We start from the raw sequence: 14,623 nt of genomic DNA, 5'->3' as shown, positions 1-14,623 counted from the left end.
CGCCAGCATAAACTTTCGCGAATCAAGACGTAAATTTGAGAATTTTCACATGAAAAATGGCTTAGAGGGACAAATACTTCTTGGATTGGCTTGAAACATTTGTCTTTTGACTTATTAGTTTTTTAGCAGGCTAAAAAGTGCCATAAAAGTTACATTCTATTGAAAGTTTGAAGTTTTACAGTTTTTCTATTTTCAAGAATTTTCTGTGAGCATAAAATTTCGCGAATGGCCCTTCCTAGGATTTCTAAAGACATTTACTTTCGCGAAAAGGGCCAAAATTCGCGAAAATCGCGAAATTCTCTGATCGCAAAAGTTTGCATGCCTAAAGTATTATGTTTGTGCACTCTGACTTTCAAAATTTCAAAGTGCATCCGATTGTCGGATAAAACCGAGTTTATGTATCGGGGGATATCGAGGGCGACGGTAAATGAAATCGATACAAAACGAAGTTGATAGTTGATGTGCGGCTTTATATCGCCTTTGCTTGCCTAAACACACGGCGTTATTTTGGTGTTTTTACCGTCGTCAAGCAAAGTGGACGGTGATTTTGGAGGCATGTCAACTTTGCTTTATACTGTTTCCCTCGATTTATCTTGAATACATAAACTCGCTAAAGCATTGATGTGGGACAGAGGAGTAACAGAAATTTCTTTTAAGCTAAAGCAGATCGATCTTCCCTCTATAGACATATGATTTGGATGTAAAAAAATGGTTCTTTCAAATAACAGGATTTAGGGGAATTGAGTTTCTTTCAAAACTTTACGGAAAGCTTTTCGGAAAAGAGCATAGGAAAAAGATCAAATATTTTTGACATCGGTCATAAACAAATTTCATCAAATTGTCAAGTGAGATGTAAAAATACTTTTGCAATGAAGGAATATTTTTTTCGAAATGAAATTTCATATTAGCTGTCAAATTTATATTAACTTTAAAATAATCACATGTAGCTAGTGCATACATAATTAATGAAAGTGGCTCTATCAAATTATTATGTTGCTTGAGTGATAAATAAATCGTGGGATCCCGCAGTTTTTTTTATATTTTGGTATGAATACTATATTGATCTGCTCACTTAAACATTATTCAATATAATGTGTTTTTTTCCTTTATTCTATTATTATTTTTGGCTAGTTTCGATTTTGAAAATTGTAGAGCAATAGAGAACGGAATTCAGAGGTCCAAAAGAAGGGAAATCAACCCTCGTGTGAACCATAGAGATTTTATTTTTTGATGGCTATTTTTTTACTTTGATAGTTGACAAGGATACGGAAAAAGGGAATCTTCAGCGGAACTTCTTATATTCGTTGAATAACTTTTAATCAGAAATCCGATAAAAATCAGATTTAAATATCTTGATTATCTTGGATTAAATATACTGTAAAACTTTTGAGATGTAATTTTTTTTGTTGTTATGAATTTTTAAGACCAAAGACAAAGTTTAGTATGCTGTCTAAATGAGTGCCGCTTAACTCTCAATAGTGTCAATGGTCCATGGAGAATGTCAATCGAGTTATTTGTTGAACTAGTTGTTGAACTACCTCCGAAAAGTTTATAATAATCTGGAATTAAAACAAAATTGTTGTTCTAATCTTTTAAACAATGAAGCTATTTGGCATTTATAAAGTGTTTCAATGGGTTAATTCCAAACGCACTTCTTCAAACCAAGTTGGACCTGACTTTCAGTTAAGTAAAGAAACTAGAGATGATGATGAACATATGGAAAATGTACCACGACCTCGAACCATTACAATCAAAGAAAGTAACGATGCAAAGGGCTTCCGACGGATGAGTAAAATCAACAACACTGAATTTCAAACCAGCCTTAAAAGACGGCGTGCAAGTCGGAGAGCCACATTAAATCCTCACCAATTACGAATTCAAAAAGTCATTTCTGGCATTGAGGGTATTGAAAGTAAAAAGATTGACGAAATTAAAGATGGAATTAAAGTACAAGCTAAATCTCTGATGAAATCTCTAGCAGCTTTTATTGTTTATGCATGTTTAGGTGGGCTTGTTTTTTTCTATGTCGAGGAATGTTCCGACTGGGGCAACGCCGGTGATAAATCGATCCCGCAAATTGGGAATGAATATTTTGATGCTACTTTTAAAAACATCAATAACAGTTGTTGGCAGTTATATCAGAAAGCGTTTAATTTAACTTCGAATAATACATCGGATGAGCGGTTCGATATTTTTGTACCGTTTTGTAAAACTATTTTGAAAGAATCAACTAATCAATTCGTTGTGGAAGGCCGAGAAACGAAATGTTCTTGGGACGAATTCATGTTGCTTAAATATGCTGAATATACAATCTTCACTCTTTTAACCATAGGTAAGGATTTATTGTTGGATTCCAAATTAGGATAAAATAGGATAATGAGGGGAATTGAGTACCACTACTCTATACTCTAATACAAGAGTGTGGGTGATGTGCCAGACATTGTGGTGTGTGGTATCACTCATCCCGCTGTGCGCCTGCGACGAGGTATATGCTCTCCCGCGCAGTTCGAGTGTCACCACTATGTATCGTGGTATCTGTTAGGCTTATGCTCATCCTCTAGCGAAAAAAGTTTCTTATAGGAAGTATAGGTCTGCGAATCAGACTAGTTATCTGTATCTCGCGTGCACAGAACCAGCGGTGTCTGAGCAGCGCTAAACGTTTCAACTTGAAAAAGGAGGAATTCTCACTTCGAAAGGAGTAGGACCCATTCCCCAGTGGGGAGGGCTCATATCAAAATAGGATAGGCGTGGAAACTTTATTCTTAATATTTCTCTCATAGGGTACGGTAATACTACACCAATCACGACGTGTGGTCGTTGCTTGGCAATCATCTACTCTATCATTGGTGTTCCCATAGCTGTCAGTATGTACAGCAACGCTGGTAAATTACTCAGTGAAGTTCTTACCCTCATTGTTAAACGTATCAATAAGAAAGTGACACGGAAAAACGTGTCTACTAAATTTGTACAATGGGAAGTTTTATTGACTAGCATTGTAAGTGTTGTTTTCATTATGTTAATCGGATGTTCGATAACTACTCGAGCTGATATGGAGGATTGGAATTTTAGTTCTTCAATTTATTTTTGGTTTATAAGTCTAACAACTATAGGTTATGGCGATTTACATTTTGACCGGGATCGACACTTAGCAAACCCACATTTATTGTTGATTTCTGCTAGCTTGTTGTTATTCGGTCTCGGTATGGTAGCAGCTGTTATTGAATCATTCGCGTTAGCGCTGGAAAAACATACGGTAGACGAAGAGGAAGAGGATGATGATGAAGATTTTGTCGATTTTGAAGACCATGCACGTGTGACAATGTTCGTGCTTAGTACTGTGACCGTGGGTGCTGGGCTACTCATGGAAAGTGCTTTCTACCCGGACTTACAAGATGATAGTACTATTCGTCAACGAAAACCATCTTTGAAAAGACGAAATAGTTTTATAGATCACGCAGCTAGATTTCAAAATACGGCACCGTCCTCGCAAAGTACGATTATCGAGGAATTAAGTGATGCAGAGAGTTTAACTGAAATTGACGAAATTGTATAAGACAACTTTTGGGTTCCTTAGACAAGTTTGAATTTCTGTTTCAATTCAAATTTGATTTTTTTACAAAAGCTTTGTATGCTTGACTATTCGATTTTTTGATTGGGAAATATCAGAAACACTCCTGTCTCAGCGACCCGTTCATGGTTTTTTAAACGCACACTGTGAATGAAAAGAGGAAGGATATCAGAAGAGATGGCAATTTGACTGTTATTTATTTGAATGGAAATTTTAAATATACAGCGTGTCCGAAAAAAGCGGAAACAAATTTATATATAAAGTATAATCCCCATAATTTATGTGAAATTTTGCGACTTGTATACTCAACATTTCAATCTCAAAAACCTAATCAATCATCTTGGGAATTGAATATTTATTGATTTAACAGAGAATTTTAATGTCATTTCAATTATTTTAAACCTACTTTAGATAATGAGTTTTTAGAATTTTATTTTATAAAAAAATATATCCGCTTTTTTTGGGACACACTGTATTGTTTACCACTTTAAAATCCATGAGTGGTTGCAAAAATAAAACTGTCTATACTTCTCTGGAAAGTTTATAGTGAAATTTTTATATAGTCTACAAATAAGAGATTAATTCCGGCCGAAAATTTTTAAATGGAGAGAAGAAAAAAAGCTTTGCTTTCTAACCATAAGATAGTAATTCTTTTCACATCAAAGTCAACGGTTTCAAATATTGTAAATATTTTTAGTTCTATATGATTTATTTTCAAAAAAAAAACAAAATAAATATATTCTAATGTAATATATTTTGGTATACCTAGATGGATATACCTTTAGATTCAGAACATTTGCTTTTTAACATTATATCCTCAAGAACAAATGAACCAATTTTTCCAATACACCGCTGTCTCGCTGCTCCGGCGGAACTTTTTACTGCCGTGGGGCTAAAAATTTCTATTGAAATTCAAATGGGAATATATATTCTATTGTTCCAAGGTTAAAAAATCCAGTGGGGATGGTTTTGGAGTGCAGTTTTTAAACATTGATTTTGGGAGGGGGATGAAATCAAAGTGGGGCTGAAACTCTCAGGTATTTCTCCTACCGGGGACGAAATTTTTGCCAAATTTTCCAGTGGGGCTGTGGTCTCAGCGGATCTTTGACACAGGGGTCTTCCAATCTTTGTTTTGCCCCAAGATTTTACCAGAACAAACTGGTATAGTTATTGTATTGTATTAGTTTATCACAGTTGTGAATCTGCAATCTCTGAGCATAACCTGATGACAACGCAATCTCTATAAAACAAATCCCCCATAATGATAAAAATTTGACTTCAATCAGAAAGGTTGTGCTCTTCGTTTTTTCAAAAAAATGGAGAACTTTTAATAAAATTTAAAAAAATGGAAAAAACAACCAAAATTCGACAAAAACTGGCATCACCTGACAAGAACCTGACCCTTGATGAAGATGAGATTGACAACAACCGTTGTACGGAGCATAATTGCATTAAAGATAATGAAAAAATGAAGATTCAATGCCATAAATGTCAAAGAATGCTACATTATGCCTGCACTGGACTACCACCATACCAGCTGAATATGTTTTTGAATAAAGGTTACAGAAAATACCAATGCATAACTTGTTGTTCTCCGGCAAAAGACCTCAGCATAAAAATCCATCATCAAGCAGAAAGAATAGAATGCTGTACACATAGCTATAAAAAATTGATGCATGTGAAACCATAATACACCATAAAAGTGAGAATGAAAAGAGACTTAACAGCGTGGTCAAGGACTTAAAGGCAAAATGTCAGGAATACCTAAAAGACAAAAATCAAGTAACTGATCTAATCCAGAGCCAATTTTCCGTCCTGGAAAAGAAGCTATCCACTAAAATTGAAGAGACAGTGAATGCTAAGATTTCGAAAGTCCAAGTGGCTGAAGAACCAAAAAGTTTTGCCGACGCTGCGAAAGTAAATGGTTCGTTGAACCTAAACAACATGAAGCAGTTACTCAGAAGGGAGAAAGTCGAAGAACAAATCGAAGACCAAAGAAAGCTGTCAATAGACGCAAACATCATCATCCACGGGGTGCGTGAAAAAGAAAATGAAGAAGATATCGATTTCGTAAACGAACTTTTGAACGACGTCAACGTAAAAACTCAACCAACCTTCGTCTCTCGTGTTGGAAAACAATCAAATGGTGTGCGTCCAATCAAAGTCGCCTTCAAAGACAGCCATATAAAGTACCGCTTCATGAAGAAGTTGACTGAACTAAGACAGCACGAGAAGTACGTAAAATTGAGCATCACCGACGATTTAACGAAAATGGAGAGAGAGCAAATCAAAGAATGGAAAAGAAGAGCAGACGAGATGAATAAAGCCAAGTCGAATGAAGACTTTAATTGGAGGGTGCGGGGAAGTCCTCGTGACAAACTGTACCTAAAAAAGATTTTTTGTACAAGATCGGTTTAGAGGCCCTCGTGTGCCTGGACTGTAATTCTTTAATAAATAAATAACTTCCGTATTTATCATAGCTTCGTCTTCTTAGAGATTTTGAAGAGCGATATGCTCTTTAACTAGTGCCTCTCTACCAACCATAGACTGGAGTCGTTTATAACATATGTTATACAGTAATATAGGTTTAATATGATCTTGCCATAACTTTTACGCGGGATAAAAATGTATAATTTTTGATGAGCCTTGGAAACGCTTATTTAAACCCCTGTGTCACAGACCCGCTGGGACCCCAGCCCTACTAGAAAATTGGGCAAAGAGTTTGTCCCCGGTGGCCAAAATACTCTAGAATTTCGCTGGGAAATTGACTTTGATTTCACCCCATTCGAAAAAAATGTTTAAAAATTGCACTCCAAAACCATCCCACTAGATTTTTTGATCTTCGAACAATGGAATTTTTTATCCCCATTGAGATTTCAATAGAAATTTTTACCCCCGCTGTGGGGAAATGTATGGTGGCCCATGAAGGCCAATCTATTTTTTAAAATTGAAAATTATTATTTATTTTCTAAACTAAAGAAAAAAGTCAAAACATATCCATTTTGATTTTCGTTTTCAAAGTACTGTCCATTCTGGTCCATTGCGTGGCCCATAGAGGACATGTGAATTTTGGTTAAGTAAAAAAAACTACTTTGGTTTTGATTCTTCAACCGTTTTTTAAATGTTGTGTCCTTCATGGTCCATCGCGTGGCCCATTGAGGACACTAAAATTTCGGCTGCCGTAAGATTCTATTGTTTTGATTTTCATTTCAAAATGGTACCTATACATGCGTGCTCATATCTTCATGGAAGTGAAAGAAGTCTTTGTCAGTATGTCGAGTCTGTGTTGTTTTTTATCTTATGGAAACTTTTGAATGATTTGCTTTTATAATTACTATGTATTTGTGTACTTCATTTGTACACCCACAAAATATTTGAGCATAATTAATTTCAACACTGTAAAAAAATGAATGAGGGGTGTGCTTGGTAGCCTGGGAATCCATGCTATGATTTCTTCTTTGATAAACTGATGTCGAAATGTATAGCATGGTATGGGTTGAGAGTTTGAATTTCACAGATCCTAATAACGGTTGAAAACATAGCCAATCAAATTTTGTTATTCTTTTACTGGTCACACTTTCTTAGAGAAAGCGCAACTTTCGAAATTTGGTTTTTATTTTAGTAAGTGAGGACAGCGCTAAATTCGAATTTCCCACTCTAAAAAATGTGAGTCCAATATTGGACTCACAGCTCGAACCCGTCTTGTGTACATCAAATTATAAAAAAACACACGACGGTTCTCCTGTCTATGTGCTTGGTTACAATTATATTTTTTGCTTCAAAGTGATAGATTAAAATTTGGTTATCAAGAATAACTTTTTGAGAGGTAAGTAGTCTATATCTATAATTTAGTTTTGCTATACAGATATGTGCCGATGTGCTTTCTATGGAATTGTTTAGCCAAAATGAAAGGCTCTGTCAGAAGATCCTTTAATGACTTAAATTTTTTTTTTTCTTTTTTTCTTTATTGAAACAAAAACACGTGTACACTACGAACATATATTACAAAACATTACTTAAACATAAAATATAGTCCCCCCGCTAGGAACTAACGTTATATCGCCAGAGGTACTAGACTATGTAAAAAATAAATAAATAAGTAAATAAAGAAAAAATCTTGGAGAAGGAAGCTACAATTGTTAGGTGAAAGCCTAAAATCGAAAGCATCCAACGAGGACCTTTTTTTAAGTATCTGTTTCCCAGACATAGCCTTCCTGGAAAATTTGATCTGTTGGTCGAATATTTCAAAAATCTTATTCCTAGAAATAAAGATCTGTTTCTCCGCAAAACCTAAATTTTTAATCCCAAAGTACTTTCCTAGAAAATTTGATCTGTTTCCACAATTTTCAGAATTAAAATTTTGATCTGTTTTCCCAAATAGGATATCTGTTCCCCTCTCCTGGAAATTTTCATCTGTTTCCCTTTCTTTTTTTTTACTGATATCTGTTTTCCCCATAAAGTTCAATCTGTTTCCAATGCAATATCATCTTTTTTGGAAACAGATATCTGTTTCCCAATTTATTATGTCGTCTCCTAGAAATATTGATGTGTTTCTCTCTGATGACGTCATCAGCTGGAGCGGGGAAACAGATAGTTTTAAGGAAAATCTCTCTCCTAGAAAAACGGATCTGTTTCCCCATTTTTCAAAAAACGCTCTCTCCTGGAAAAGGGAAACAGATATTTCGGGGAAATGGGCTCGTTGGCTGCTTCTGTAAAATAAAGCACCGCTAAACCTTCCAGTTTCGTTAAGAAATTCAACAACAGAACAAAGAATAGATTTATTTAGATTTGACGTTAAACTTTCATCCCCATATAATAAAAGCCGAAAAAAGGAGGGTTAAGCGGCGGATGAAAAATAATGCCTAGTTTGTCGAACAAAGATTGTCTTGCATGGGAATATATAGAGCAGTGCAGAAGAAAGTGCTGATTGTTTTCAACAGAGTTAATTCGGCAACCACAGAAAGGGTCTAAAGTGTCGCGGAAGACATGTCTAAATTTATGCTCGTTGGGATGGCTGAAACCGACCCGAAGTCGATTAAGAAAGATCACTCCTTGAATGTCATGAACATCAAAAACATGAGATTGCTTGGGTCTCAAAAATTCATAGATTGCTTTTTTGAAAGTTTTAATAGAAGGTAGATCTCGTATATTACCTCCCAGAACATTCACTGAGATATGCAGTACGGGAAAAAAGTGTTACCGAAACGCTCAGTTCGTATATTAAGGGCTCTGACCATAGTGAATTTTTCATAATTGCCGTGTTTAAAATGTGTTTTCTGACTGATGTAACCAACAAAACTATGGCATGTTATACATTTTCTGTTAGACAAACTATTCCTGAATCTGAAAATTCAAAAATTGCATTGAAAAAATTTGATGAAGAAGAAAATGAAGACTTTTGCGAGGAAGAGTATTTCAACTTTGAAGAGCTTAGTTTCGGCGAAGAAAAAACATTTTGAAAAATTTTTCGCAGCAGATGGTGTATCTTTTACCGAACAATAAAAAATTTTGCGGAAAATTTTTGTAAATGCTTCTTTGTCTCAAAATCTTCAAAATAGTGGATTTTCATCAATTTTTCATCTGGATTTTGCTTAAAAAAACAGTCATAACTTTTGACACATCTTTTTAGAAAAATTTTCCGCAAAATTTAAAATAGTTCAATTCTTTGCGGACAGTTTAAAAAAACTTCGAAACAAAAAGGTTAATTAGCCATTAAAACTTAGCACTTTTTATAAAAGAAGGTGATGCAACATATTATTAACGTCTTTTTAAAGTTCATAACGTCATTTTTGCAATTAAGTTCTTAATTACTCTTAAGGGATTTGATTAAAAAGCAATTTATAAAGGCAATTCTTTGTTAAAAGTGTTAAAGAATCTAAAACATAACTTTCATGTTCAGATACTAAAATCAATTTTTCGACTATGGTCAGAGCCCTTAAGAGGATAAATAGGATTTCTTGTTCTAAGGCCACCTGGTGCTGTAAGTCTTACTGGCAGGTAGTTACGTAAATACGAAGGGGCTAAATTGTTAATAATTCCATAGAAGAATGTCATTCTTCTAGCAAAGCGCCTGTCAGCAAGACTTTCAAGACCGAGTTCTGAATATAGTTTTTCTTGAGACGTTCCACGAATGCCTGTTTAGCTATAACAGCCTGTTATAGCTAAACAGGCATTATATTAAATAGATTCAAGCTTCTGCACAAAGGTAGCATTTCCCGGGCGGTCATATACGATATCACCATAATCAAGATGAGGCCTAATGAAAGATTTATAAATGGTTAGTAGAGATCTCCTAGGCACATGCTTGCAAAGTCGGTTAATAAGACCAATTCCTTTAATGGCCTTTTTTATTTTCTCGTCTAGATGGCGATCAAAAGAAAGTTTTGAATCTAAGATTAGACCAAGATGTTTCTGGTACTCACTGGTCGCGATATTAGAATTATTAAAGGAGATTACTGGAGCATTAGGAGGAGTGAGTCTACAGGTAAAATAGACTTCAATGGCTTGCTTAGATGGGTCAGGGTTAAAAGACATCTTCCATTGATGAGCCCAGTCAGTTATCCTGGAGAGATCTCTGTTAAGTACATCAAGGCTCAAGAGTTGATCAATCACACAGGGCCGGCGAATCGGTTTTAAAAGTGAGAAAAGTGAGAGGGCTAAATGATTATAGTGACTAAGGAGGCCCCACCGGCTGGGGTCGACGGGCCGGAAAATTTTTGAAATTATGGTACTCTACATTGGCTGTGAAGTGATCTAAATTTAATTTTTATGAAGTTATTGGAATGAAAAAATCTAAGAAATTAAAAAAGTAACTAAAACGACGCTCTCGAGTCGACACAAACTCTCTACCAACTTCATCTAAATAAAGTTTATCCGTTAGATTTTTATGGATATGGAGCAAAGAAAGATTGTTAAACCGTTTTGGCTTCATCGTTGAACGTAGCCAAGTCTTTTTTCTCTCACCCTCTCTTTCTCTCTCTCACTCTTTTTTTTTTTTGCAAAAAGTGGGGGGGGGCTATAGCCCCCCTAGCCCCCCCTGGTTTCGCCGGCCCTGACACAAGAGAGAATAAAGAGGTATCGTCAGCAAAGATCTTCGGTTTTGACTCAAGGTTTTTTGGAAGATCATTAATATAAATTAAGAAGAACAATGGACCAAGAATCGAGCCTTGAGGTACCCCAGCATTGATTCGCTTCCACTCAGATGTTTTTCCATTTAACACAACTCTCTGATGCCTATCGTTAAGAAAGCTGCGAATTAAGGAAAACAACGGTCCAGTCACCCCATAAGATTTGAGTTTAAAGAGTAAGCCATCGTGCCACACCTGATCGAATGCCTTTGAAATATCTAAAAACACCCCCCTGGTATCTAGAGAAGGATCTTTGTCAAACCCTGTATAAATATCATGCGTTATGGATAACAACTGAGAAATGCAGGAATCCCCTCCCGAAAACCAGACTGACAAGGAGAAAATAAGTTATTGTTTTCAAAATACCTGTAAAGTGTATCCTAAATACACTTTTCATATATTTTTCCAAACACAGGAAAAAGAGACACTGGTCTGTAGTTTTTGGCTATGCTCCTGTCTCCCTTTTTATAGACAGGAACCACGTTACCTTTCTTCCACTGTGATGGGAAGATGCCAGAGTTGATAGAAAGATTGAATATGCTAAGCAAAGGTTTTACTAGAGACTTACCACAGACTCAGAAACATCACTTACAAGGACGTTTCTTTCATTTCGAATAGGTGGAATTTTCGGGGTTTTACGTACGTTCAGAAACTGCTTCAGCGTAGACCAGTATTTCTTACTTCCTATGTTTGGATAATTTAAAGAGTTGCCAAGACGAGAAAAATAACTATCCTTGGCAGTCTTGATGGTCAATCTGCACCTGTCAACCATGTCATCAAGTGTCTGACCATCTAAAGGATTTCCCCATTTTCTCCAACGACGATATATCTTAGCCTTATCCAAAAGCATCTGCTTAATCTCAGGAGTCATCCATAACGCATCTTTGTCTCTGATGGTGATAGTTTTATTTGGAACAAAATTAGAAATAATATTAAGTATATATTCAGAGAGTAGGGCAACACGATCTTCTACGTTGAGTCCCAGAAAGGAGGTTTCCCAATCAATGGCATTCAGGGCAAGCACGATTCCCCTCTCATCAGCACGAGAAAAGTCCCAAATTTTTTGTTTAATTTGGACTAAATGGAAGAAGGCAAATAGAACCACGGGAGGTAGTAGGGTTGCGAGCTGCCGGGGGAGGCGGGGTGCCACCCGACTTTCAACCTTCGAACCCTTACCAGGACTAAAAAGGAGAAAACAAGGAAACATTTTGTGAATTTTACAAACCTTATTGGGAGAAATTCGACCTGTATTTAGCCACCTAAATTTTTTTCATTCATGAACCAGGGCTATAAAAGGCGTCGAGGGATACTATATATGAAATTCCTACAACATTTCCATGCAAGGCTTATAAGAACATACTTTAGGCGTAGAAACTTTCGCGAGCAGAAACTTTCGCGATTTTCGCGAATTTTGGCCCTTTTCGCGAAAGTAAATGTCTTTAAAAATTCTAGGAAGGGCTATTCGCGAAAGTTTATGCTCGCGAAAAATTCTTGACAAAATGGAAAATCTATAAAACTTCAAACTTTGAATAAAATTTTTATGGCACTTTTTAGACTAATAAGTCAAAGGACAAATGTTTCGGGCCAACCGAAGAAGTATTTGTGTCTCTAAGCCATTTTTTCATGTGAAAATTCTCAATTTTACGTCTTGATTCGCGAAAGTAAATGTCGTGAATTTCGCGATTTTTCATCCTCGCGAAAGTTTCTGCTCGCGAAAGTTTGTACGCCTAAAGAAGCCTTTGTATAAGGGCCACTTCTTTATCAAAAATTCAAAGATTTGGTTGAAGTTCCCAAGCCCACATCGCCCACACTCTCAAACACTACCCCACACACTCCAATACTGCACTACCCGCAGGAAACCAAAACTTCAAAAGTAAGCAAATAAGAAAGGGACAAAATTGAAAAAAATATTTTCTCTTCTAACTAACACAAATTTTTTCCACTTGGAAAAAGAAAAGAAAAAATAAATTTTTTTATTTTTTTTTTAATTTGTTTTTGGTTTCACTTTGAAAATTGAAATAAAAAGTATTTCATTTTGCATTTCATTTAAATTAAAAAAAAAACGGGTCGGCTCTAATGGGCCACGATAGTTCACCGGGACTGTGAGACAGGGGTGTCTATTTTTTATCGCTCGAATCAAGCAATTCTCTAATAGCACACCGCTATGCAAACGTCATACCGTGAATTCGGGTAACTTGCATCAGTGGAGGCTAACATGCATAGCCCTCAAATGAATGACCTGGCTGGTCATTAAAATAAAAAGTTAAATCAAAGCAATAATGGTAGAGTAGAGCTGCGATTGAAGCTGCGTAGTTCATTTGTTTTGAAATTTTGCTGCTTTGACTGGTCAGTCATTTGATGGCTATGAAAGTTTCCGTCCACTGATGCAAGTTACCCGACTTCACGGTATAATTATTACTTTTAACATTTGACCGAAATTCAATCCCACAGTCCTTTTCATCTTGATTCGTAATGCGCGCAAGTTATTACTTTTTCATTATCAATAAGTGTAATTAACTTATTTTGAATTAAATTACATTTCTAAAGCACTGATGAGATACGATAACGAACTTGCATTCTCAGCAGATAAATCCATCTCTTCAAAGTTCAACGATCTTCCTATTAGGCTATTAGTAGGGGGCCAAGCCTGGAGTTCCGTGACATCTTTTCTACGACCTAACCATTTTTAGTCCATTCCAAAGAACATTATATTACAAGATATTTTTGAGAGGAAGGACACGGATTAGGCCCGGGAAAACTTTTTATGACCAAAATAGTGACGCCATAGGCAAAACTGCAAAGGAAAATAAGGGGTAGGAAAATAGCTTATTTTCAAAAGTTAAAATAAACGAAAATGATTGGTACCATCTGGAAGAGCATGAAATTCTAAGCAAAAAAAAAAATGTATTACAACAGCTCTCTGACTAAAACACGCAAAGAAACACGGCCGCTTGAAGTTCGAAAACATACCGACGTCAGTACGATCAAGACAAGATTTGACGTCAAAATCACAGTAGAGCTGACAGTTAGTTGATCTTAAAGTTAGTTGGAACTCCAGGCTTGGCCCCCTACTATATCGCCTGAAATTCTTATTCGTCATTTGTCTTTATTTGTAACAACGTTGGAAAAGAGAAATTACCTAATCGTCATAAACGCAATTCCCCTACAGTTGATAACAAAGACGTGATATCAACACGTGCAAATCACAGATCTGTAAAGTCCGAAGGGCTAGATATGCAACTTTAAGCTTTCTCCAGCAAAAAAAAAGTGAAGCAAAAAATTGACTTTTTAAATTTCGTGCCCGCGGATAGGATCTAGCCTTTTAATTGTTTTTTGAGCACGAGATCAAAAAAAGTAGGCGGCAAACGCTATTTCACATCTCTCAAACCGGTGCATATTTTAGTCACGTGACTTTGGTAGGAAATCCTTCCAAACCTAGGCTTCACTTTTCGATAAAAGTCGCTTATCTAGCCCTTCGGGCTTTACAGATCTGTGGTGCAAACACCCTTCGAGCCTCAGTACAATCAGTACAGCACCATCAAAATGTACAACAACAGACGTATGATCGACTAGAAGACAAAAAGATTAATCAAACTCTTACTAAATTTGAGAAAGGGAAACAAAACAGCTCCCGTGTAGCTTGGAATTTGATCAAAGAACTGTCTGGGACAAAGAGATTTATAAAGATAATTACATTTATTCAAGGAGAAGACCGCCTTAAAGCATGGAAAGATCAGTTTCCTCTCCGTGAATAGAAACGATGATTCGGATGATTTTACAGCAGTCAAGCAGTTCGAAATCAATCCAGATATTAAAACGGGTGAATTTTCTGAGGACGAGATTACGACAGCTATTAAAGAAATGAAATCCGATAAAGCTCCAGGTCTAGATGGATTGACCTTGGATGTCTGGAAGCTACCTAACTCAC

The 14,623-nt window shown here is 36.1% G+C and overlaps 1 protein-coding gene across 1 annotated transcript; it reads left to right on the top strand.

The window, feature by feature from the left end:
• The first annotated feature begins 1,592 nt into the window (after positions 1-1,592).
• LOC136822189 (TWiK family of potassium channels protein 7-like) lies at positions 1,593-4,170 on the top strand. Its single transcript, XM_067078435.1, has 2 exons — positions 1,593-2,332; positions 2,781-4,170. The coding sequence occupies exons 1-2, from the start codon at positions 1,600-1,602 to the stop codon at positions 3,551-3,553; spliced, it is 1,506 nt and encodes a 501-aa protein (XP_066934536.1). The 5' UTR covers positions 1,593-1,599; the 3' UTR covers positions 3,554-4,170.
• The last annotated feature ends 10,453 nt before the right edge of the window (positions 4,171-14,623 follow it).

The sequence above is a fragment of the Clytia hemisphaerica genome, unplaced genomic scaffold, assembly GCF_902728285.1.
Source record: "Clytia hemisphaerica strain Z4C2 unplaced genomic scaffold, Clytia hemisphaerica genome assembly, whole genome shotgun sequence".
Lineage (NCBI taxonomy): Eukaryota > Metazoa > Cnidaria > Hydrozoa > Leptothecata > Clytiidae > Clytia > Clytia hemisphaerica.
This window is presented reverse-complemented; position numbering and strand designations above follow the sequence as displayed.